The 22,484-nt window shown below is 41.2% G+C and overlaps 1 protein-coding gene and 1 long non-coding RNA gene across 8 annotated transcripts in view; one reads left to right on the plus strand and one right to left on the minus strand.

Moving 5' to 3' along the window:
- Positions 1-1,823: 1,823 nt before the first annotated feature.
- Positions 1,824-5,203, minus strand: LOC128788932 (uncharacterized). The gene is made up of 3 exons (XR_008431268.1): positions 4,783-5,203; positions 2,763-4,272; positions 1,824-1,948 (listed from the first exon to the last, which is right to left on the minus strand). It is a non-coding gene; the product is annotated as an uncharacterized LOC128788932 (long non-coding RNA).
- Positions 5,204-6,919: 1,716 nt separating this feature from the next.
- SCAF11 (SR-related CTD associated factor 11) overlaps positions 6,920-22,484 on the plus strand; it is a 49,192-nt gene continuing 33,627 nt past the window's right edge. For 3 of the 7 annotated variants that reach the window (XR_008430928.1, XM_053942696.1, XM_053942701.1), the window contains exon 1: positions 15,445-15,487. Coding sequence is in view for 2 of the 7 variants with exons in the window: in XM_053942696.1 (XP_053798671.1) it covers positions 15,461-15,487 (27 nt within the window). In the remaining 5 variants the exon portion in view is untranslated. Of the gene's footprint in view, positions 7,008-7,464; positions 7,843-15,444; positions 15,488-22,484 lie in introns of those variants that run through there. The other 4 variants (XM_053942702.1, XM_053942698.1, XM_053942699.1 and 1 more) reach the window with 4 other exon arrangements.

Genomic DNA, 22,484 nt, shown 5'->3' on the forward strand with positions numbered 1-22,484 from the left:
AAAATCTCAAGGAAGGGCAAAGGACACTGCAGGATTCAACATGCTGGACAACTAAGGAAGATGAAGATTTCAAAACACCTTTGAACTGTAGTAGTTAATCAACACTTTAGAGAAAGTAAATCTGTGCTAAAGATTCAACATTTTAAATTAAATATAAGGAGCTCTTCTATAGTAGAACCAGAAAAGGCCAAAGAATATTCTTAATCTCTCAAGGTTAAATAAGGAATTTCAGAAAAATCAATCTATCCATATCTGTCATGTAAAAAAATCAACTAATGAACATTTTTCATCTGTTTAAAAAATAAAATCTTTTAGATATTCGTGTGAGTACAAAAATATTGATTCACATGAAACAAGGCTATTAGATTGCAGCATTATAATGTTCTCCGGTATGGTTCAGATTGCATAAACTCTTGATAGATGTTTTCATCCCTTAAGGTAAACAAACAAACAAAAATACAGGGAAGGAACACTGTTTTCTAAGTTTGTTGATGTCCATGAGTGTTGGGACACAATAAAAAGGAGTTCCTCGGTCTATGGAGTGTAGCTGCTTGGGGCTTGGCTGCTGGCTGGGGTTAAACCATGACACCAGTTAATTTCATTCCCTCTCATCCTCCTCTCTTGCTCTAGAGCAAGTCCCAGAGCAAAACCTTTTCATCCAACGAGTTCAAGCTCATGTGTGCCTTTAATTTGAGTTTAACTTTGCTTTTATTTAGCTATCTCCTACAATTCTTCTAAGATGAAGAACAAGTACTTACACCCAACACTTTAATCAATATTTATGTCAACCTGTTGTTACACCAAGTTTGAGTAAAACCAGTAAGCCTGTTCAGGGTGGTGAAGAGAAACATTATGTAATATGGTTCAGCTTAAGTTCAATGGACTAAATTGGTTAGACAGGTCATCATCCCAAAAATTAGAACAAATAATTTGGAACAAGAAAAGAATGGTGGCTATTTTTGCTAAGGAGTGCATTGTTGGATTTTTGTTAGATATTGTTAGGTATGTACATACTAGTATTAAAAGCTCGGAGGATTTTTTGTCTTAAAACTGTGAATAAATGCGGTTGGTCACAGCACAATACTAGGATGCAAAATTCTCTTGGGAACTCTTGGAATAATTAAAGAATGGTGACAGGAAAACACCCATCCCATATCTTGCTGAGGAAACAATATCACCATATTTTATAAATTATGGCTAATTATCTCACATCCTCTTTCCTCAGAGACCTAAAAAGGAAACCTTTTTTCTTCCAGATATTCAATATTGCTGTTAATAGCATCTTTCATTTCTACAGTGGGATGTATTCCAAAGAATTCCAGTCTATCTCCATGGAGCACAGTCAAAGTATGACCAACAACCTGGCATAACAAGAGAAAAATTCCAGCCAAGACCATTACAAAATTCCTCTGATCCTATACAAAAGGGTTGCTGCTACCCACAAAGAACTGAGAAAGTCTGATATCCCAAGGTTTTGTCCAAGATCTTCAGCTTCAGAACTAGAACATACTTTATTTGAACAGGAAACTCCTAGGAAATGATGTGTGGATACTGAACGTAGAAATACTGTGAATCTGAAATGTGTGCTGCCAAATTTTATCTGAGCTAATCCCATCCATCTTTTGAAACTCAGTTTTGCCAAAGATTAGGCCAACAGGGACAATTGTATATACTTCACTAAATGGCAAATGTGGCTGGTTCTAATATATATAGTAGAACAAGTAGCAACTGACCAGTATCTTTGAATGAATTAGAAGACAAAAAAAAAAAAAAACAACCACCAAAACCAACCCAACCAACCAACCAAAAATCCAAAGGAGAGGCTTGATAACTTTGTTTCCAACATGGCGGCTAGCATTTATGACTCTTGGGTTTGTCCTGTGTAGGGCCAGGACTTGGACTTTGATGATACTTGTGGATCTCTTCCAACTCAGAATATTCTGTGATTCTGTAATTTATTAAAACAAATAGAATAAAAAAGGAAACAGAACAGTTGTCTATACTGTGACTGACTATACTCTCAAAAAAGATTTTTTTAGGTGTTAGACCATACTTCTATATTCCCTTTGGCCAAAAAGAAGTCTGAAATTCCTCACCAGTCTGCGTTAACTCATCCCACTCTACTTGTATTTCTAAACAATGAAATTTGCAAGCAAAGACATACTGCATGTAAATAAAAAAACTAGTCTCTCATCCAAGTTTTTAAAACAAGAAAAAAATTAAAAGCTGTATCACTGAAATAATGTTCTCTGTGCAGCCAAGTATTTGAGGCATCTTGACAAAGAAAACATACAATCTACTTACTTGGAGATATAGATAGATAGATGATAGATAGATAGATAGATAGATAGATAGATAGATAGATAGATAGCACAATTTCAAAATTAAAAAATCCCTAAAAAGAAATAAGAATGACAGTACCAAAGACAGAGACTTCAGAACACCACATTATTGGAACAATGAGCTAATCCACTTAGTTTATTTTCAGTTAATTGGGTTTTTTTGCCTAATATATAAACATAAGACAAAGTTGGATTTCAAATTTAAAACAATAACAAAAATTTATTGCTGGAAAGAGGGAGAGACAGCCCCAAAAAACCTCCCTGAAAAAATTATCAAGCTAAGAATTTTTAATTACTTCAAAGTTATGTAGAAGACAATGTCCAACACTAATTTTTCAAGAACAACTGCTGCCAAATCACTGTGATTTCCTTTTAGAGGAAAATATCAAGCCCCTTGGATAGGGCAGACAAAGAACTTACCATATATTTGATTTTAGTTGATCTTTCAATGTTGTTTAACCTAAAAGAAAATTAATTAAGAATGGTAAAAGCAAGTAAAAATCTGCTCCAAAGAGAAAAGGGACAATCTGCTATCAGTGCTTATGGTGGACAGGGATAAATGAATGGGCTTCTGATGCAGTAGGAAGGATCGTAGATACATAGAATCAGTACAGCTTTTCAAAAGTATAAATTTTAAACTAGAGAAATGGCCTGCTTGAGGAAGGAGACTTTGGAAGGAGAGTCCACCACCAGAGATCTTGAAGAATAGACTGAGCATCAGATACATGACTGACCCTGCATGGGGCAGAGAGGGTGAATGAGCTCTGAATAAATTCTGAGAGTCCACCTTTTTTTATGCCATTTGCATATATCTACATTCTTTAAAAGCTCAGAATCCAAGAACCCAATAGATGAATCATTTATTACTTAAATGAGCATCTGAAATTGGACAGCAAAAGTATTATATCATCAATAGTTCTTCTGTTCCCTGGGTATAGCATATTTCAGTGGTTTAACTGATGAGTACCAACAGTGTCACAGCAGGAAGAACAATCCACTATTCTAAAGTTTTTTCACCTCCTCTCTTCCAGAGACAATGTAGTACTGGCAGCTTCAAGACACCAGAAATACCATTTCAGGCTCATTACATTGAAAAAAGTAGTAATAACAATAAAGTCACTTACCTGCGCCTTCATCGCAATGTTTTGTTAATGGCAAATGGCGTGGGATGGCACAGAATACTTCCAAGTTAAGAATTTAAATTCACAGCACAAATATGCAGTTGTCTCCATCTTCCCCTCTGTGCTCTATGACAATTCTAGTTTCTGCTCTCATGGATAACCACCATTTTGTCCTCCAGATGTCCCATGCTTGACTCATCCCTACTTTCAATAAGCATCACCTCCCCTCTTTTGCTCTACCATATTGTGATCAAAATCTCTCTGTCAGTTCTGCCATTATCTCCCCCTCTCCCTCACTCTAATACCTCTCTTATTTCTAGTATCACACTCCCTGTTGCTCCCCTCTCCAAATTACCATACCCTCACTCACACTGTTCTCCCTGCATGTGTTCCAGTTTTTCTCTGGCACATCTGGCTTCTGATCATACTCAGAGCTGTGCCATGAATATGGCTTTGCTTGTGCTTCCACACCATGCTGGCATCTTGAGAGAAACATAAGTTGGTGAGAGGCTTCACTTCAGGGAAGTTTCCAGCTCTCACAGACACTGGGAGACTCTGAAAATGTGGGCAGAGTAAATCTCCCAAACAAAACACAGGGCACACACATTCAGCCTCCAAAGAACCGCTAAAAATGGTGTGTCTCCTACAGCCTGAGGTTTACTTATGGTCTTTCAGCAGAACATTCTGGATCTAGCTGCAAAATGAAGAAACAGCCCTACTTATACCTACCTAGTCCACCTGCAAAGGATTTATTGGCGTGGTGTCCACCTTGACTAAGGATAACCTCTGCCATCAGTCACTTGAAGAAGCTGAAGATTTTAGAACACATTAAGACTAAAGACATTATGTTTTTACCACTGTAAAGCATGAAAACAAAATTATCAACAAATGTCAAAAATCACAAGATTGGCTCCCAGATGTTTAGATTTTGAATTTGAGATTCTTCCTTCCAGCAAAACTGGCTGGTCCTGACAAATCATCCACTAATACAGAAATGTTAACAATTTCTGTATCCATTCCTATCAACTTTGCCCCAGCTCATACTTCTTTTCCTGCCACTTCATCTCAGTTCCTAACGATATTTCAGTTATCTCTTCAGGTCAAATCATCCTCCTGTTTTGACTTTTGAGAAAAATACTAATGGTTGCATGAATGACCAATAAATTTATGAAAGTGCCTGTATCAAAGAGTTTGCTGAGATTAGTAGAAAATCAGAGTTCATGACTCTCTTTTTCTAAACCCCTGTACAAAACCTAAGCTCCTCACTCCCCCTTTCAGCAGGCACAGAGCTCACAGAAAGAATGACATGTCAGGCTCACCTTTGCCAGATCTGACCAACTGCTCATCCTTAACAGACTGGTTCTGGGAGCAGACATCCAACTGGACAGGACTTCCTTCAGCCCTGATTGGACTGGAAACCTCTGCAGGCTGGAACTTCACGTACACATAGGAAAACTAAAGACATATTTGCCAGAACTGACAGGAGGGAAGTCACAGATGTTTGTCACACCTCTCCCCCCCATCATAAACAGTGTACAGAACACATCCATCTCAAAAGGTGAGTGCAAGAGGGCCAGAGCCACTTGACTGTTACTACATATCTTGAAGTTGTGTGAGTAGCCATAAAGGTCAGTGCTGGGATGGATGTGAGACAGAGGATCAAATGAAAGTACAGACAGCACATCAGAGGAGAGGAGTGTTTCTCTTTGCATTCCTCTCTCACACAGGTATTTCTCTTCAGCCTGCCTGGCTCTTCTGTGCAACATGATCTGTGCAGCATGAGTGGGTGACAGCAACATCTTCATGACTTGTGGCAGAAACAGTGAATTCCAACCTCTCTCTGCATCTGTGAGCTCCAAGTGACTTAGTAAACATTTTAATTAAAAGATTCAACAGTAAAAAAGAGTAGCATACAGTGGCTATGTATAGTATGCCCTCCTTGCAACAAAACCTGACCCCCTGTGATTGGCTAGGTAAACACACTGCTGATTTGCTGCTGTGGTTCTCCCTTACTAATTGCTTCAGTGTCTAGTTCTAGGGTCATTCAAGATCTCAGTGTAGTCAAAACACAGCACTTGTGTTTATAACAAAGCTTTCTTTAATGCCAATTTTCCTAACACCTTATTCCTTTATTTATATAATCCCGTTGAAGAAATTGAGGGATTTATTAACCTTAATCACTTTAAAGTCAGACTTACCTTAAATATTTAATCTCCATTCCTACATCTATGTTTTCCAAACTATGGGAGTAGTCTTACTTCTTATTACATTTCCCTGCAGCCTTCCAATGAACACAGTCTTTTCCTTCCTTCCTGTCACTCTTCTTACATTTTGATCCACTGCTTGCTCTTACTTTATTCAAGTTCTTCCGAGATGATCCTAAATTTACTCTTTCAATAATCATGACAACTAATAAGGTATCATAATTCTTGATAAACTGACGCTGACACGTTTTACTCTGTTCAGACTGCGACTTCATTCTGAACACAAGGAGACACTCAACCAAGCCTACGTATTTGGGGGAGCTGCTTCCCCTTCCTGTCGTTTGTTGCTATAGCAGGTGCGCTGCCCCGGGGGTTCAGCTGAGGGCTCTCCACGGCGCTTCCCAGCTCTCCGCTGCCTCTGAGCCTGAGCTCTGCTGTCTCTGGAGCCTCCAGCACTCGCAGAGCCTGGTGCTGCTGTGGTGCAGATGTAACGGGGCCAGCGCGCAGAAGCGGCAGCTGCACTGAACTGCTTTCCTGTCTGCCATAATCAGGACGTACGCCACCACGGCCAGCTGCTTTTAAAATACCTGTGTGCGGAACTGTACGAGGATTAGACGTCATTGTGTCAGTGCGCCCACAGGCCGCAGCCAGCACGGACCACTGCCGACCCGCGGCGCCCTGGGGCCCCGCAGGAACTGCTCCCTGCAGGGCCGGACCCACGCTGCCCCGTCACACACTCTTGTGGTCACAGGGCTTCGTCCAGTGTGCCTGACTGGATTGAAATGCTACCATTACTACTAATAATAAAATAAATTAAATAAAAAAAGATTTGGCACTCGGGGCTCCCCGCGGCGCGGAAAGATGACGTCACCAACCCGCCCCCCCCCATGCCTCGGCCGTGCTGGGCTGCCGTGCCGCCACCAGAGGGCGCCCCCGCCCGCGGCCCCGCCCCGCCTCGGCCCCGCCCCTGCCTCATTGGCGCGCGGCCGGGGCGGGGCCGCCGGGTCACGTGCCCTCCCGCTCCCGCCCTCCCCGCCAGGCGGTGCTGGAGGACCTATCCCATAATGCTCCCTGGGGGCGGCGCGGGGCGGTCTGGGGGCGTCTCTCTCTGCCGCCAGGGCTCCGCCTCTGCCGGAGCGGAGCAGCGCCCCCGCCCGGCCCCCGCCGGCGCTGCCGCCACGCTCCCCCGGCCACGCGCGGACATGTGGCGGCGCGGCGGGCGCTGAGCGCGCGGGGCCCCGCGAGCCCCGGCAGCCCCGAGGCGGCGGAGGGGGCGCCGGCACCGGGACTCGCCGCTCCCTGCGGGGCAGAGACCGCGCCAGGGAACGTCGCGGCGCCAGGTGAGCGCCGGCGGTTGGTGCCCGCCGCCTCCCTCGGGAATTTCCGCGCGGCGAGGGGAAGTGCTCGGGGCCGCGGGCCGGGGCCGGGCGCTGGCGGGCCAGCAGGGCAGGGCAGGCGGGAGGCGTTGCAGTCCCGCTTCGGCCGGGGCCTTCCCCCCGCGCGGAGCCCGCCGGGCTGGGGCGCTCCCGCCGCTCCGTCGGGCTGGGGCGGAGTTTGCTGCCGGCTCCGGCCGCGTTTTCCCCCTTTCCCTTCCCTCCCCTCCCTACCCCTCCTCGTCGCCCGCGTCGTGGCGCCGACCGGGAGCCCGGCCCGGCCCGGTGCTGACGCTCGGTCGCCGCGGCGGGACGCGCGTCCGGCCCCCGTGCCCGCCGGCCCCCCTGGGGCGAGAGGGGAAACAAAGCGGGGCGGCCGGGGCGATCCGGCGGCCCCTTCCGTGCCGAAAGCTTTTGAGAAGCCGCGCCGGGAGGAGCAGCAGCCCTGCCCGCTGACCCATGAGCTGGGCTGAACAAAGATACGGCCCGCGGAGCACCGCCGTCCCTCTGCTCCCGGTGGGGTGGGCGTACGACCGGGCGCCTGGAGCTGTGAACACCGGCGGCTTTTGCTGGCGGAGCGGCTTCTGGGACCTTAGAGTTGTGGAGGAAGTTGCACGGAGAGGCTCAGCTCAAAGCTTAGCTCTGCTTTTGTGCTGCTGTGGGATCACGACTTAGACATCAGCGAAGTTGCGCAGGGGGAGCGCTGGAGCCTGGAAGCAATTTACCGAACCAGTGAGATAATCTTCAGTTCTTGTGTTTTATAGTACATGGTGTCCTAGTTTCTTCTTTTTTTTCCCCTTTAGTGAGTATTAAAGAATATTATTAGCCTGAGCCGAAAATGTAATTCATCTCTGACAGTCCATCTCCACTCCACTTCAAAACAAAGCAGTGTTGTTAGGACTAAAATTTGTCCCCGCCCTCTCACGATGTTTTGCTCTTAGACTACTAATTAATTTTAAATTCTTAGGGAGAGCGAGGTAATAGAGAGAAAGGCTGGGTAGTTACCGTGTGTTTAGTATCAGTAACTAGGTGCTGTTGGCAAAGAGTCATTTATTTCAAATGTCAAGAGACAGTTAGGGCTGTGCCCATCTAAATAATTATTATGTGATGGATTGGAATGTTCGTGATTATTGAACAGTAATTTTAAGTTTGGAATTTTATAGCTTCGGTAACCTTAAAGGGAAATTTAGCTGAGTGTCCAGTGTTAAGTTTGTTCATCACTGATGTGTTGGGGGCTTTTGATTTTCTTTGCAGTGGATCATAGTTTTAAGTATAATCTGACTTAAATTTTACTAGGTAGGTATTCAGACTCTTACACATGGGAGAGTCATTTTGTCATGATTTAATTTGATCTTAGCAGAAATGAGTAGTAGGCTTCTTAAATTAAGTGACAGAGTGACAAAAAATGTGCTGTTATTTGGTTGATTATATGTGATAATCCACGTCTCTTCTTTTTTAACTGGAAAAGCTGTATTTAGAAACTCACACAATTAAAAGAAAATGGATAGCATCCTCTTCAGTGGCATGGAAAATGCTTGGAAATGATCCCAAGTACTTTTTCAAGTGTTTCCTTTAACATTTCTAGGAATACAGTGTTTGATTTTGTGATTTCCAGAGATAAGATATATTGGAGGTGGGGAGGCTGTTTAGGCTTTTAGTCAGAATACTACATCTTTTTAAGCTTTCTTTTCAGCAGTTTACATTTGCTGATGTGTCAACTTTCAGAGTGACAAATTACACCAAAAAAAATTTATCATTTTTTTTCATGTTTCATTGACCTTAAAGTCTGCATTGGAATGAGCAGAGCAGGCAACAGCTTTGTGTCTGTGTGAGGAAATCTCTGTCTCCCAAAGGGTCATGGAAGAGAATGTTTTTTCTGACCTTCTTGAATAGCAGTAATCCTGGGTTGACTGGTTTTTACCTCATATTTGGGTTGCATTTGGAAACAACTTTCCAAAGTTGCATGGTATATGGTGAGTGTTTTGGTCATGATTTTATGGTTCTCCGTCACATGTGAAGGTTGAGTTTGTTGCGTATGTGAAGATTGTTGAGTTTGACCCAACGGGCAGTTGTAAGTTTATCTTATTCTCTAGTTAGTCAGCTATTGCCTTGGAACCATCTAGATGATAAAGAGTTTCTCTGTGCTCTCAACTGGCTTGTTTGATGCAGTTGTTGCATGGCTTCTAGCCCCCGGTTTTATAAAACTTGCAGGCTGTTCTGCTCATTGTACATGATTGTTCTTCTCAGGTTACATACGTCTATTGCTTTTTGGTTTTATCCTGTTACAGGGTTTCTTTGCAGAATCTTCTCAGTCTTCCGCTGTCCTGAGTACTAAAAAGACCTGTGCAAAAACTTTAAATTACTTAAGTTTGCTTTATGTAGTAATTAAAGGGTAATTTGTCTTTCAAATAATGTTGTATTTAAATGTACTTTATATTAATAGGGATTAAAAAAAACTGCTGGTAAAAGTTTGAAGGGCTGACTTGCCATACCTACAGCAAAATTCTTGAAGCCTGGCTTTCTGTCAGTCCACTGTTTAGTGTTCAGATTTTCTTTGCCAACGGTGTAAGGTAAGGGACAAAAATTGTCTTTCCAGTTAATACCTATAAAAAACATGCAGAAGAATTCCTCATGATGGCTAAACTGACTATTCAGTGCTGCCAAGCATTGTTATCAGTTTTTCTGAATGAATTTTTAAATGGTTATGGTTAATCTGCTAAACCCTTTAAGGCTGAAGTAGATTTTATAAATCTTGACATTGTCCAGTTTTTCTGCCTTTTTTTAAATTACAGGTTGGTGATGCAGTGTTAAGCATCCTCTGTACTCTATCAGTGCCAGAGATCTCTAAGTGCACATGCTTTTTTGAGCGCTTCGAAACAAGGGCTTCTCATCGCTTTTCAGCAGTGTAGACACATTTTGTTTCATGTGTATGTACTAGTCCACCTTGCCCTGAAAGGCACTGAGCTTGATTGGAGACAGTCTGTGTGCAGTGATATTGTATCTTCCCTACTTGTTTAATATCTTTTCACCCAGCTGGTGAGGACATGGACACAATTTGCTAGAAAGTTGCTTAATTTTGATACCCTGAACCAATTGATTCTCTGTGTAGCAACATAGCTGTAGTCATGAAGTAGCAAAGGGAGGGCTCTGGCTGGAAGATAGAAGGTGAATGTGCCTCTACCTTTCTGTTTGCTAAAGCTGCAGCTCTGCTGTCTCAAACAGCTCTGTGTGAGAGGTTTGTCACCTCTGCATCTGGCTCCGGTGAAGCACCAAAGGCATGATGAAGGTGATGTCTTGGAAGGGCTCGCAAAGGTTGAATGTGCACAATCTGTAAGTGCCCTACACCACATCCATCAAGTAGTTTTTCTCTGTTGGGAGCTTTTAAAAAACTAACCAACCGTGTTAGTTTAGTGCAGCCTGGCTGTTAGTGGGGGCAGAGGAAGCCACAGGAGCTGCTTCTGAGAGAGAAACTCCTTGAAACTTCTACTGTGTCCACCAGAGCCAATCACTGAAGGCTCTGATGATGGACACACTGGCTGGCCCAATGAAAGAAGTTGGTAATGCTTCTGTGATGACATATTTAAGAAAAGGAAAAGCCATGCAAGGCAGCCACTGGGGCCATGCTGCCGGGGGCCATCCCAGCACCACAAGTGACCAAGCGGCCAGGACCATGCAGGTGGGGCTGTCTTGGCATGGTCTGCGGTGAACTGTGCAGAAGGGCAGGGGTGGCAGCAACAGCAGCTTCTCCTTTTTGGTGCCCTGCATGAAAAGAGGCGTTGAATGGAGCTGGTGGCCAGTGCTGCCTGTGCAATGCTGGAGGGGGACCACTGCCGACAGCAAGGGGCATGATGAGCAATTCCCTGATGCAGAGCCCAGATGGGATCAACCTTTCAGCACTACAAAACCCTATAAGAACTTTTCAATTGATAGAAGTCGAGAGCAAATGAACCTACAAATAACGGTTCTCTCCCGAATCAGAGGAAAGGAAAAGGTGAAAACACGAGGAGAGCACAATGGAGACACTAAGGTCTGTGAAAGGAGAGAGTGGGAGGAGGAGATGCTCCGGACATTGGAGCTGAGATTTTTCTACAAGCTGTGGTGAGGACTATAATACAACAAACTGTTTCCCTGTAATTCCTTAAATGCATGGAGGGATGTAGAGGTCCACTTGCAGCCCATGGGAAAAAGTGCTCATGCTGGAGCAAGTAGATACTGAAAAGCTGTAATCTAGTGGGAAACCTAAACAGAGAGAGAAGACCCTTGCTTCCAGAAATAGAGAAAGGACCCTTGCTTCCAAAGTAGAGCAGTTCATCCTCAAAAGATTACTCACCATGAACTAATGACCCACAAAAAACAGTTGTGGGAGAACTATTTGCCTGTGGGAGGAACTCACATTGCAGGAGGTCAGGCAGGACTACTACTCATGAAAATTAAAACCACACTAGAAAAGTTCACAGAGAACTGTCTCCCGTGAGGAAGACCCCATGGCACAGCAGAAAAAAACCAAACTCCTTTCCCTAATCAAACTGAAGATTTTTTTTTTTTTAATAACAAACTGACTAAAGACTCCCATGTTTTGTCTCTCTGCTGTTGGTGGGACAGAAGGAGGGGCTGGAGGGAGGAAGAAGGTGTTCTAGAGGTTTATCTTAGTTCTCATTATCCTCTTTTAATTCTGTTAATAAATTTTCTTTAAACTGTTTGAGCCCATTTTGCCCTTTAGTGTTTTCTCCTAATCCTTCTCAACCCATGAGCTCTTCAGTTTCTCTTTCCCCTTCCTCTTCTCAACTATAGCAGAAGAGAATGAATGTATAGTTTTCTATGGGTGCTTGACGTTCAGCCAGTGTCAAATCATGACACTAAAAAAAAAAAAATAGAAAAGAGAAAGCTGCCTCTTCTTGAAAGATTTAGCTTCCCTATGTCCTTTTATTGCAGTGCATCAAGTTTTCTAAAGACTTGCAGTTGGAGAAACAAATCCAATATATCTAAATGTGGAAGTTGTCACTTCTAAACGTGGGAAATTGTTAACTGACTTCACAAAGGACAATCAAAATACTGCATTTAATTTATTCAGGAAACAAATACACACACACACCTGTGTAGGCTGTAGGCATTGTACATCTATGTCTTATATTTGTGTATGTTGTGCTGAGTATTTTCACCTATTTATTTTTTATTAGCAAGTTATGCTGTCTCACAAATTTATTTTGATGAAACAGTAGTATTGTTCTTTCTTTTTTTTCCTCCATCAAAACACAGAATTGGAATTTGAACTCAAAAATACTCTGTCATAGCAAAAATGAAAAAGTAATACTTTAATTTTATGGTTCTGTGATTGGTGGTATTTCTTCTTGACTTTCAAAGATTTTCAGATTTTGCGTGTGCATATATATATATATATATAAATTTATTTATTTATATGTGTGTGTATAAAAGAATATGTAGAGAGAATTGGGAAGTAGAAATGTTTTCCAGTAGCTGTTTTCTAAAGCCTGATAGTGTGGTAAATTGCAGTATCTGATCACTTTTTCTAAAAGACACTAATAATGTCTCTTAATGCATTTTTTAGTTTAAGGATTGGTGAGCTCACATTAAAATGCAATGGTTAGGGGTGAAAGTACTGCTTAACTGATCTGCCTTTGCAGGTACTATTTATGAGTAAACCTGAGTTGATGCATTTAGTGGTATTTGAAACTTTTTCAAGCTAGTACAAAATTGCTTGTAAATATCAATTGAGTTAACCCTTGTTGTCTCTGGCTTGCTACCTGGCTTTTGTTAGACTGCTAGCAGTAATAGAGAATGTGAAATTCCATATGATCAGTGTCTGATAGAAGTGTTCATCTCTGTCCATATTTTTAGATAGCAACACAGGCCAAAACTGGAGGAATGAAAATTTGTGCTTTTCTTGCTATGTCACAGGAGAGATGGAGACACTTACATGAAAATGAGTTGAACTGATATGAAAAATCTGGATGTTAAGGTAGAATCTGAAGGTAGGCATGTGGTCTTAGTTGGCCTGCTCGCTATTCGGAGTGAATAACTTCAGCAGTTCTGGACATAGGAGGGACAATGAAATTCTCCTATGCTTTCCATACAGCTACTGAATAAGCACTTTCTAGATGCAGTTTTGCTTTTTTAAAACGTTCTTATTTTATCAGTTGTTAGGTAAGAGGTAGTGACCATTGTGGATAAATGGATGTAACAAAAAGTAATTGGATGTCTTATGAAACAGCTGGAGAAAAATCAATCTGTTAGGGCTACTTTGAACTCGTTGGAGTTTTGGTTTAGAGATGTTACAAAATAAAGATACCTATAACAATGAAAGTAAAATATATTCTTCTCTCTAAACCTATGCAATTGTGATTTTTAAGATGCAATTTCATCAGCCTAAGCAAGAAAGGTGCCTTATGCAAGTCTTGGATAAGTTAGTGGGTTCCAGTGGTTATTTTGTGTTTCTTATTCTGGCAGGAAACTTTGAATGACATTGGAGTTCCTCATTGTGGGGAGCTTCTAGTGATATGGAAAGCTTAAGTTCTTATGTTGATATGGAAAGCTCAGGTTCTTTTTGCAATGGCATAGAATAATCAATTATAACAAAGCCTATGTTGGTCACTTAAGAATTCACAGTAAAGTACTGTTGTGTTGTAGATCATTTCTTGATGCCATATCTATGGTGAAGCCAAAAAGGTGATTGGCATAACTATCTATTAGACTCACTTCACAAATTGGAAGGAAAGGTGATGGAGTTCAAGTTGTATTTTCAGACTCAGACCTGAGGTTACCATCTTGCATTAGTAGTTTGTGTTACCTTTCTTTGCATTGCTGTTCATGTTAAGAAGGACCTTTTCTCACAATTCTGTCTTCTGTTCCCGGCTGGGGTTTTCTAACTTTATTTTAGCTGTCTTGAAAGTTATTGCTGAGTAAGGGCTGTGAAAACAAGATCAACAGTAATTGAAACTGCTTACTCCCCATCTATCTACTACTTCTGAAATGACATTCAGTGCATTGGTATTCTACAGATATTGTAGGAGATTTTGTACAAAATACAATTATGCTTAAAATTATTATAGTAGTCATAAATCCTTCACAAACTCTCTTTTTCCACAAATACAGCATTTCTTTTTGTTCAGGTTTTGTAAGAGGTTAGTGTAGGTCTTTGACCTGAGCTTATGAAATTATATTATTCAAAGCAAGAAGGAGCTTGAGGACTATATTTTTGATACAGTAGCTTTCATCTAGTGTGTTTTTTTTTTAAGTGTATGCCTCAGAGAGGCAACATGTGCTTTTAAATGAGTATGTTATTTCCTCTCTTTTGTTTGTTTTTGACTCACTGTCTGTATATTTTACTTGTAATCTGAATTTTTTTTCAGAAATGCATTTTTTTTTAATCATGAACATGTCGTAAACATGACACAAGTCTAAACCCTTGATTTGATGTTTCAAATGAAAGAACAGCGTACTTTTAATAGAGTACTCAAGTTCAGGGTATTTTTATCAAGACTGTGTCTATTGTTCTATGTAATCTTCTGTAGTCCTTTATTTTCCCATGTAAGTTAAACTGTAAAGTTATAGGGAAGCCTGTGTATTACATAAATTTTGTTGAGAATGTCCTTCATTTTGCAGGGGTTCAACATGCAGAAGCTAAAAAATAGGAGTACTGTGGTTTAGGTAAAAGAAAAAATAGTATGTAGTTGGACAATTGCATTCTTTTTCTTCCTTTGCTGCATTTTTCCTTTTTGTCTACAGTTCAAGATGCTTCTCTAATCACCTACCACTCTTATTCTGTTGCCCCATTACTTTTTGCATCTTAAATATGCTTCTTGCTACTGCCCCTAAGCTTTTCATTTGAGCTCAGTCTTACTCCATCGGTTTTGCCCATCATTTTTCCTTCCCCTGTTAAAAAGTCATATTCTCTGCTTCTGTCTTTGCAAGGTCTCGTGATTCAGCTCCTGCATCCCTGATATTTGAGTCTGGCTATTTGGATATGATTAGGATGGTATTAAGAAAAATAAAGATGGTCTTTCTAGTTTATTTAGCATCAGAAAGATAACTGCCACAAGTCCTGCTGTGTTGCCATAGCAGTGGCTGAAGTATGCTCATTCATCTTGTGAGAATGTTGTATGTGCCATGTAGCAGTGGGATAGGAACTTAAAATTATTTGTGTATGCTAAGCACAGATCAAGTTTATTGGGGGGGGGGGGAATTAAATGCAATGACTAGCAAAGATTTATTGACTAAATGCAAACTTTTTTTTTCCCCCAGATCTGTGACATGGCTGTATTTGGAAGGGTTACTTGTATGGAAAGCATGTTCTTACTCTCTGTGACCCACTGCCAAATATCTTTGATGGAAAGCATGAAAATACTAGTGCTTCCAAGTGGCTAGAAAAAAGTACTTTAAAAAAACCAGCCCTGTTCTTGGAAATGGCTGAGCCATTTTTGCTGACTTTGGTATGTAATGCTATCCCTTCCAGCTGCAAAAGTATGTATGTGACTAAGGAGCCTGAGCAGCAGAAGGCAAGGTCCTGAGTTTAAGCTGATTCGATTTAGTTGCTTGAACCATGTGCACTTTGAAAATAGTACCTAATGCCTAATGAGTTCCTGTTATTTATAAATCTCAATTTCACCCAGTTTAGTCACAGACTACTTAGAAGAAACACCAAAGTGCTGAATTCTACATTTTGTGAGAGCATGTTATGTACGCTATTTTCTCTTTCATATTTTTTAGTATTATGGTAATTACTTCAGTATTTCAATGTTTTGTTGTCAGGATATGAAATGATGTGATTTAGCCAGTGGCAAACACATGTTCTTCCTACAGGGGTGGTTGTGGTGTAGTGTTTCTTCTGTTGAGAGTCTTATCATACACGTGCATGCACTGGAGAAACAGCAGCACAGTGCACGTTGCCTTCTGTTCAAAATACTGGCTTGGAAAGAAAAATAAGGTGAACTTTTAATGTATGTGAATACACATTTCATCACCTTGTATCAGTCTTTAGAATGTTTTATTCATCCTGTCTTCTGTATAAATGAAGCTGTTTTTTCCCAAGGGACTTAACTACAGCTCCAATGAATGTTTCCTCCTTATGGCTATTATAAGCCCAGCTGTGCATGTCTGTAAAGATTATGTCTGGAATTGACTTATATAATTCAGAACATATTTGGAAAGCAGTGTTATCAGTGCAGACTTACTGAGGAGCTACCCTGCAAAATTGCCTTAGTTTAGCATGTAGGGAAGCTGCACAGCTTTGCCCTCGGTGCTTTTGCATTGTCAAGAGCTGACAGAGGCTTGAGTAACATAATTTGTCCTCTAGCAGAGTAGGAAAGGGTTTTCTCACAGACTTGAGAAGTGTCACTAAAGAGCTAGCTGGGACACAAGCATAATTTTATATTACAGGTTAGATTGATCAACTGGGAGCATATACTTTGAATCAAATGAAGCTGCACTATGACAACTATGTCCCTTAAGTGCCTTTTTTTGTTTTTATTCTGTTCCTTGCTAACTGGCAAGTTTAGCTTTATCTCATTTTTTGTCTGCAAATTGAATTTACCTAAACACAGGACCATCTTGGTTGTCAGTGGTCACCCTGAAACACTGATAGTATAGAGGTGCCACTTAGCTATGATTTGACATGTAATGTCATGTGGTCTTATGAACTAACCTCACAGCTGCTGCCAGATACTGAAAATCTTGTGGGATAATTGATGTACATTGACTTGTGTACTTCAGCAAATTTCTCCACAATTTATTATCACCTTTAAAACGAGTTCAGGAGAGATCTTAAACTTCTGCTCTCCGTTCTACCTTTTTACTGTCCAGTAAACAGAAGTGTTTTGCTTGCAGAACTCTGGCGTTCAATCTGATTTGTAGCAGCGCTTCAACACCCAACATTCTGTAAAAGACATGTTCCCCACAGTTTATAGAATATTCTCAAATATGTTAGGTCTTATTAAATGGCATCTTTCTTACTACTCTTATTTTTTGCTTAAGTCTTGCAGGTACTCTTTTGTTAAACTTCAGTGAGGAACACTGCCTATTCCACTGATTTCACAAAATCTGTCCTGCAGGTTTTGAGAGAGTTTATAAGCATTATATATAGGAAGGAGATTACCTTGTGTGCATGTGTGTGTGTGTCCACTGTAAGGATCTAAGTTTTTCTTAAAACTCTTCATTTTCTGGATGGTCAGACAGGTTACTGAGGGGTGGTCGCTGCATCTGAGTCACTGCAGCAGTTCTCAAGCACATTTTGATGGGGTTGTGCCTGCCTTCCCTGTTTAGGAGGCAGTTATGGTGTTGTCCTGTCCACTGCTGACTGGACATGAGTGAGTGTTTGCAGCTGCTATTCATGTTGTTATTGTTGAGTGGGCCACAAAAATGAAAGCATTGATTCTAGCAGGGATGTAGCTGTAGCCACTGCATCTGTAATTGAACTTTACATGTCAGTATCTTGCTGCTAGATTGTGGAAAATCTGAGGATAATATCCACTGTGTTGCTTTGGGTGGGGTGGCTTATTTTGGGTTTTTTGTGTAGGGAAGGAGAAGAGCAACAGACAGCAGTGTACTGTTTGGTATGGTATAGTTCTAGCCATTGACTTTGGTAGTTTTCTTCTGTGACTTTACCTTGCATTTTCATGGGCCTGGCAGCTGATCTATCTAGGTACTGCTGTGTCCTTGAAGGGGGTGCAGTTTGACAGCAAAGTCTGAGCTTTTTTTGCACCTTTCCACTGCCAAAAGGTGTCTTTTTATGCCTTTTTATGTCTTCCCTCCCTCATTCTTTTACTTGCAATGTCTTTGGACACCTATGGCTCTTAGCGAGTCTGCTCACCATCACTAGTGGTGAGGAACACAGCTGCTTCTTTGGGTGGCAGCAAGCTGTTAGATTAGCTCAGCTCTCTTGGGTAAATGCATCCTTCAAGGGTCTGGAAAGAGTCTTAAAATCAGAAGTATCTCCTTGCCTGAATAGCAGTGATTCTTTCCAAGACACTGGATCTACATGAATAGGCTTAAATCACCTATAGAAAAAGATTTCTCTCTTTATTCCCAAGGCGTAGCACTGGTCTTTCTTTCTCCTCATCTTTGTTGGTTCTATTGGATTTGATTTGGGAATGCAGACAAGGTGCAATTTGAGCTTACAAAGAGTAAAGATCCTCTTTAAAAGCCTGCTTTTGAGTGCCACTGTTGGTTCTATTCTCACTAATGTGCTGGACCAAGAGATTTTACTGCACAAAGGAGAAAATCCAGGGTAAGTGCTTCCACATTCTCAGTGTAGCCCTCATTTATTGAAGGGCAAACATTACTCAATTGTCACTTGAAGCAAGTCTACCTTTCAGGCTCTTCTGACAAATCAGATGTTTTTCCAAATAAATAAAACAACTGTGAAGGTTTTTGATGTACTTTGACAAATACCCAGTAATGTGAGGTTTTTTCTATTTTTTATTTTTGGTGTATGTGTTGTGTTAAACATAGTGATGAAAGTAGGTAAAAAGCTTCTCAAATTTTCGACTGACATTGGAAAATATAAGTGTTTTCTCAGCCCATCTCGTAGACAGCACAAAAGTTCTGGCAAAATGTTTAAGATTTTTCATCAGCAGCTGGACATGTTCCCAGTAATGGTCCAGAGATTAGGATGAGCCCTAATGAAGTTCCTCTGAGGAACTTCAGAGGATACATGTTCTGTTATTAAATACTAAAACTACAATAACAAAAACCACCAACAACAAAAATCTGGTTTTGTGAATGTGACTAGTTGTTGAGGTCTGTTTTCTTTAAAAACATACTTGCTGAGGGAGTGGCTTAAACGTCTTTCCCAGGTTTCATAATGACCATGAAAATGCATAGGGAAAAATAGAGTCCTACCTATTGCTGCCCAAAATTTTGATGGGACTAAAGGGTGTTATTTTTGTTTGTTAAGCAAATAAATTCTGTGTACTAAATATATGTCTGACTGTTGTTTCATAATTGAAACTGATTATTTCTTGAGTTATTAAAAAATCATAACACAACTAAGAGTTCCCCAAATCCTTTTTATAATAAAATATTTTTAATAGCAACAGAACAGTCAAAGTAAATACTGCTCTGGGTATTAATGCAACATGTATCTAAGAAGCTGAAAGTTGGATTACAAATGTTTCCTGAGTTTAAACTGTTGCAGAAATGAGTAAGGTATCTTGGACATAATTTTGCACTTTCTCACTGGAGACCTTGTTGCATGTGTTCTTGATTTCCATCCCTCTTTCCAGCTGAACTGGGGTACTTCTGTGTAGATGAGTCTCTAGACTGTTAGTGTGTTAGAGGAAGAGTGTATTTAGTTGTTGCATTATATTTACAGGGTATAAAGAATGCTTTTAAAAACTTTATCTTGTAGTTAGGCAAAAAGGAGGCATGTGCTAATTAACTAGGCTTCTGTAATTTTTTAAATCCAATGCTTTTTCTATGTCTATTTAAGATTTTAATATAATAGATTCATTAAGAAATTAAGAGGCATGACGTTGAACAGACCAAGTATTTTCTTTCCACGTGCACAATGAATTAGTGTTGAAATACATCTGTATTTTTAGGTTGTGAGTTGTATGAAGTAGTTTGTGTGAATCACACTTGTACTTTTGTGATATAGAAAATAGTTTAATATGTGCATGGCACTTAATCTGCTTTATGGAGTTAAGTTCTTCATGAAGCTATCTTCCTCAGATGGACAGGGACAAACCTATTACCACAATCTACAGTCAACTCTCTTTAAGCACTTTTGTTGGCAGATGCATTCCATGAAAACAAGGACAGGAATTTCATTTCCTTAGAAGAATAGCCTGGAAGCTTAAACATTTAATTATTTTAAGAGAGCAGGGAACTGAGGTAGTGTTGTGTACCTGTGTCTCTGATCTCTGTTCTTAGTTTAATATGCTAAAATACCCTTGTCTTTATGTCAAATATGAAATAAAGTAAGATATTTCTCTTAGAAAGTAATACCATTGAGAATGTACAAGCACCAGAAAAATACCATCTTGGCTGTAATGTTATGCTGTCTTTAGGCGTTCTTAGGATGGATTATCTAGAGTTTGGAGAGGGGTGTGGTTTGTTGGTGGGTGGTTTTGTTGTTGTTTTTGTTGGTTTTTTTTTTATGGTTTTTTTTTTTTTTTTTTTTTTTTTTTTTTTTTTTTTTTTTGTCAGCACAGGATTCACAGAATCACTAGGTTGGAAGAGACATTCAAGATCATCAAGTCCAACCCAGCCCTAACACCTCAACTAAACCATGGCACCAAGTGCCACATCCAGTCTTTGTTTAAACACATTCAGGGATGGTGACTCCACCACCTCCCTGGGCAGACCATTCCAGTATTTTATCACTCTTTCCATAAAAAACTTTTTCCTGATATCCAACCTATCTTTCCCTTGGCACAGCTTCAGACTGTGTCCTCTCGTACTGTCAGTTGCTGCCTGGAGAAAGAGACCAACCCCCACCTGACTACAGCCACCTTTCAGGGAGTTGTAGAGAGTGATAAGGTCACCCCTTAATCTCCTTTTCTCCAGGCTAAACAACCCCAGCTCCCTCAGCCATTCCTCACAGGGTTTGTGTTCCCAGCCCCTCACCAGCCTCGTTGCCTCCTCTGGATGCGCTCAAGCGTCTCAACATCCTTCCTAAACTGAGGGGGCAGAACTGGACACAGCACTCAAGGTGTGGCCTCACCAGTGCCAGGTAGAGGGGAAGAATGACCTCCCTGCTCCTGCTGGCTACACTATTCCTGATGCAGGCCAGGATGCCATTGCCTTCTTGGCCACCAGGGCACACTGCTGGCTCATGTTCAGCCAGCTGGTGACCAGCATCCCCGGGTCCCTTTCTGCCTGGGCACTGTCCAGCCACACTGTCCCCAGCCTATAACGCTGCAGGGGGCTATTGTGGCCAAAATGCAGGACTCAGCACTTGGACTTATTAAACTCCATCCCACTGGACTCTGCCCATCCATCCAACCATTCCAGGTCTCTCTGCAGAGCCCTTCTCCCTTCCAATAGATTGACGCAGAATCCCAGCTTAGTGTCATCTGCAAATTTACTAATGAAAGACTCAATCCTCTCATCCATGTCATCAATAAAGATATTGAACAGAACTGGTCCCAGCACAGACCCCTGAGGGACACCACTGGCAACTGGCCCCAGCTGGATGCAGCACCGTTCACCACCACTCTCTAGGCCTGGCCACCCAGCCAGTTCTGAACCTAGCAAAGAGTGCTCCTGTCCAAGCCATGGGCTGCAGCTTTACCAGGAGTGAGCTGTGGGAGACAGTGTCAAAGGCATAAACATATGCCACGTTTGTTGCTATCTTATCACATTTTGGGAAAAATAAGTATTCTATTTTCTGTGCTGTTTGCTCTTTCTAAACCACCAGGTTCTCTTTTCCCAACTCTGCTTTTAATCATAGAAATGTAATAACAGTCCAGTGTTAACTCTTCTGCTATTCTAATGCCTGTGATGCCCCTTTAAAAGTAGTGGAGAAAACAGTCTTTTCAAAGTGAATTTGTTAAATAGTGTGTAAATTTTAATGATATCTTTTACTTTATTTATACAAATTTCAGTAGTATTAAATTCCTCTGCTGTGTTGTGCGAAATGCAGTGTTAAACTGATGAAGTTGTTCTGTGCAAAGTGATCTGTGAAATGCATTAACAGCACTCAGTATATGTTTAAATAATAGGCTTGTGAGAAGAATGGGGTAACACCACATAAATGTTTTCAGTTGCTGCATGTCTTGGATTTACTGATATTCTATAAGAATTTTAGGATCTCTGTTCTTCTAGTTATAAGTGTGTCAGAATTTTTGGGATGTCTGTGTCTAGAAAAAGTACAATGGAGTAAAAATTTTCTGGGGAAAACAAATTTGAGGAGCTTTTGTGTTCTGTTTCTGCAATCTGTTTTAGTGAACTTGCAACCTCTGTTATAGTAAGTGTGAACTCAAAAGCTACTCCTTAATTCAGTATCTAGGTTGTGTCTATTTAAATAATTTTCTGTGGATGTATGCAGAGAACAGAATTCTTGATCTTGTCTTGAAACTGACTCAGCTATAAGGTGTCCTGCGACTTGTAGGGTTGAAACATGCTTGAGTACAGCTCGTGGAATTTTTGGCTTCTGTAAAGCATTGCTGAGGTTTTAAGACGTAGGGCAGAAGGGATGTTCTTATATTTTGTGTATAAGAGCATCTATACTGCACACTACTGCATGATTTACACTTTCTGGGGCCAAAGCCACTTGTGCAAATCAGAGTGAAAGCAGCAGACCACAATCGCCTAAATTCAAATGTGGTTTTGGTGGTCTTACCTGTCCTAATTTCATGCAGATGTTGCTTGTTGAAGGCATTAAATTTTAAAGGAGCAGCTTGACTTGGGTTGTGTTTCCTTTTGCTTAGCTTGCAAAAGGTGAAGGTCTGGACAGTGGTTGTTCTGCAAACAGAACTTGCCTGTAGC

Source organism: Vidua chalybeata, chromosome 5, assembly GCF_026979565.1.
Source record: "Vidua chalybeata isolate OUT-0048 chromosome 5, bVidCha1 merged haplotype, whole genome shotgun sequence".
Classification (NCBI taxonomy): Eukaryota; Metazoa; Chordata; class Aves; order Passeriformes; family Viduidae; genus Vidua; species Vidua chalybeata.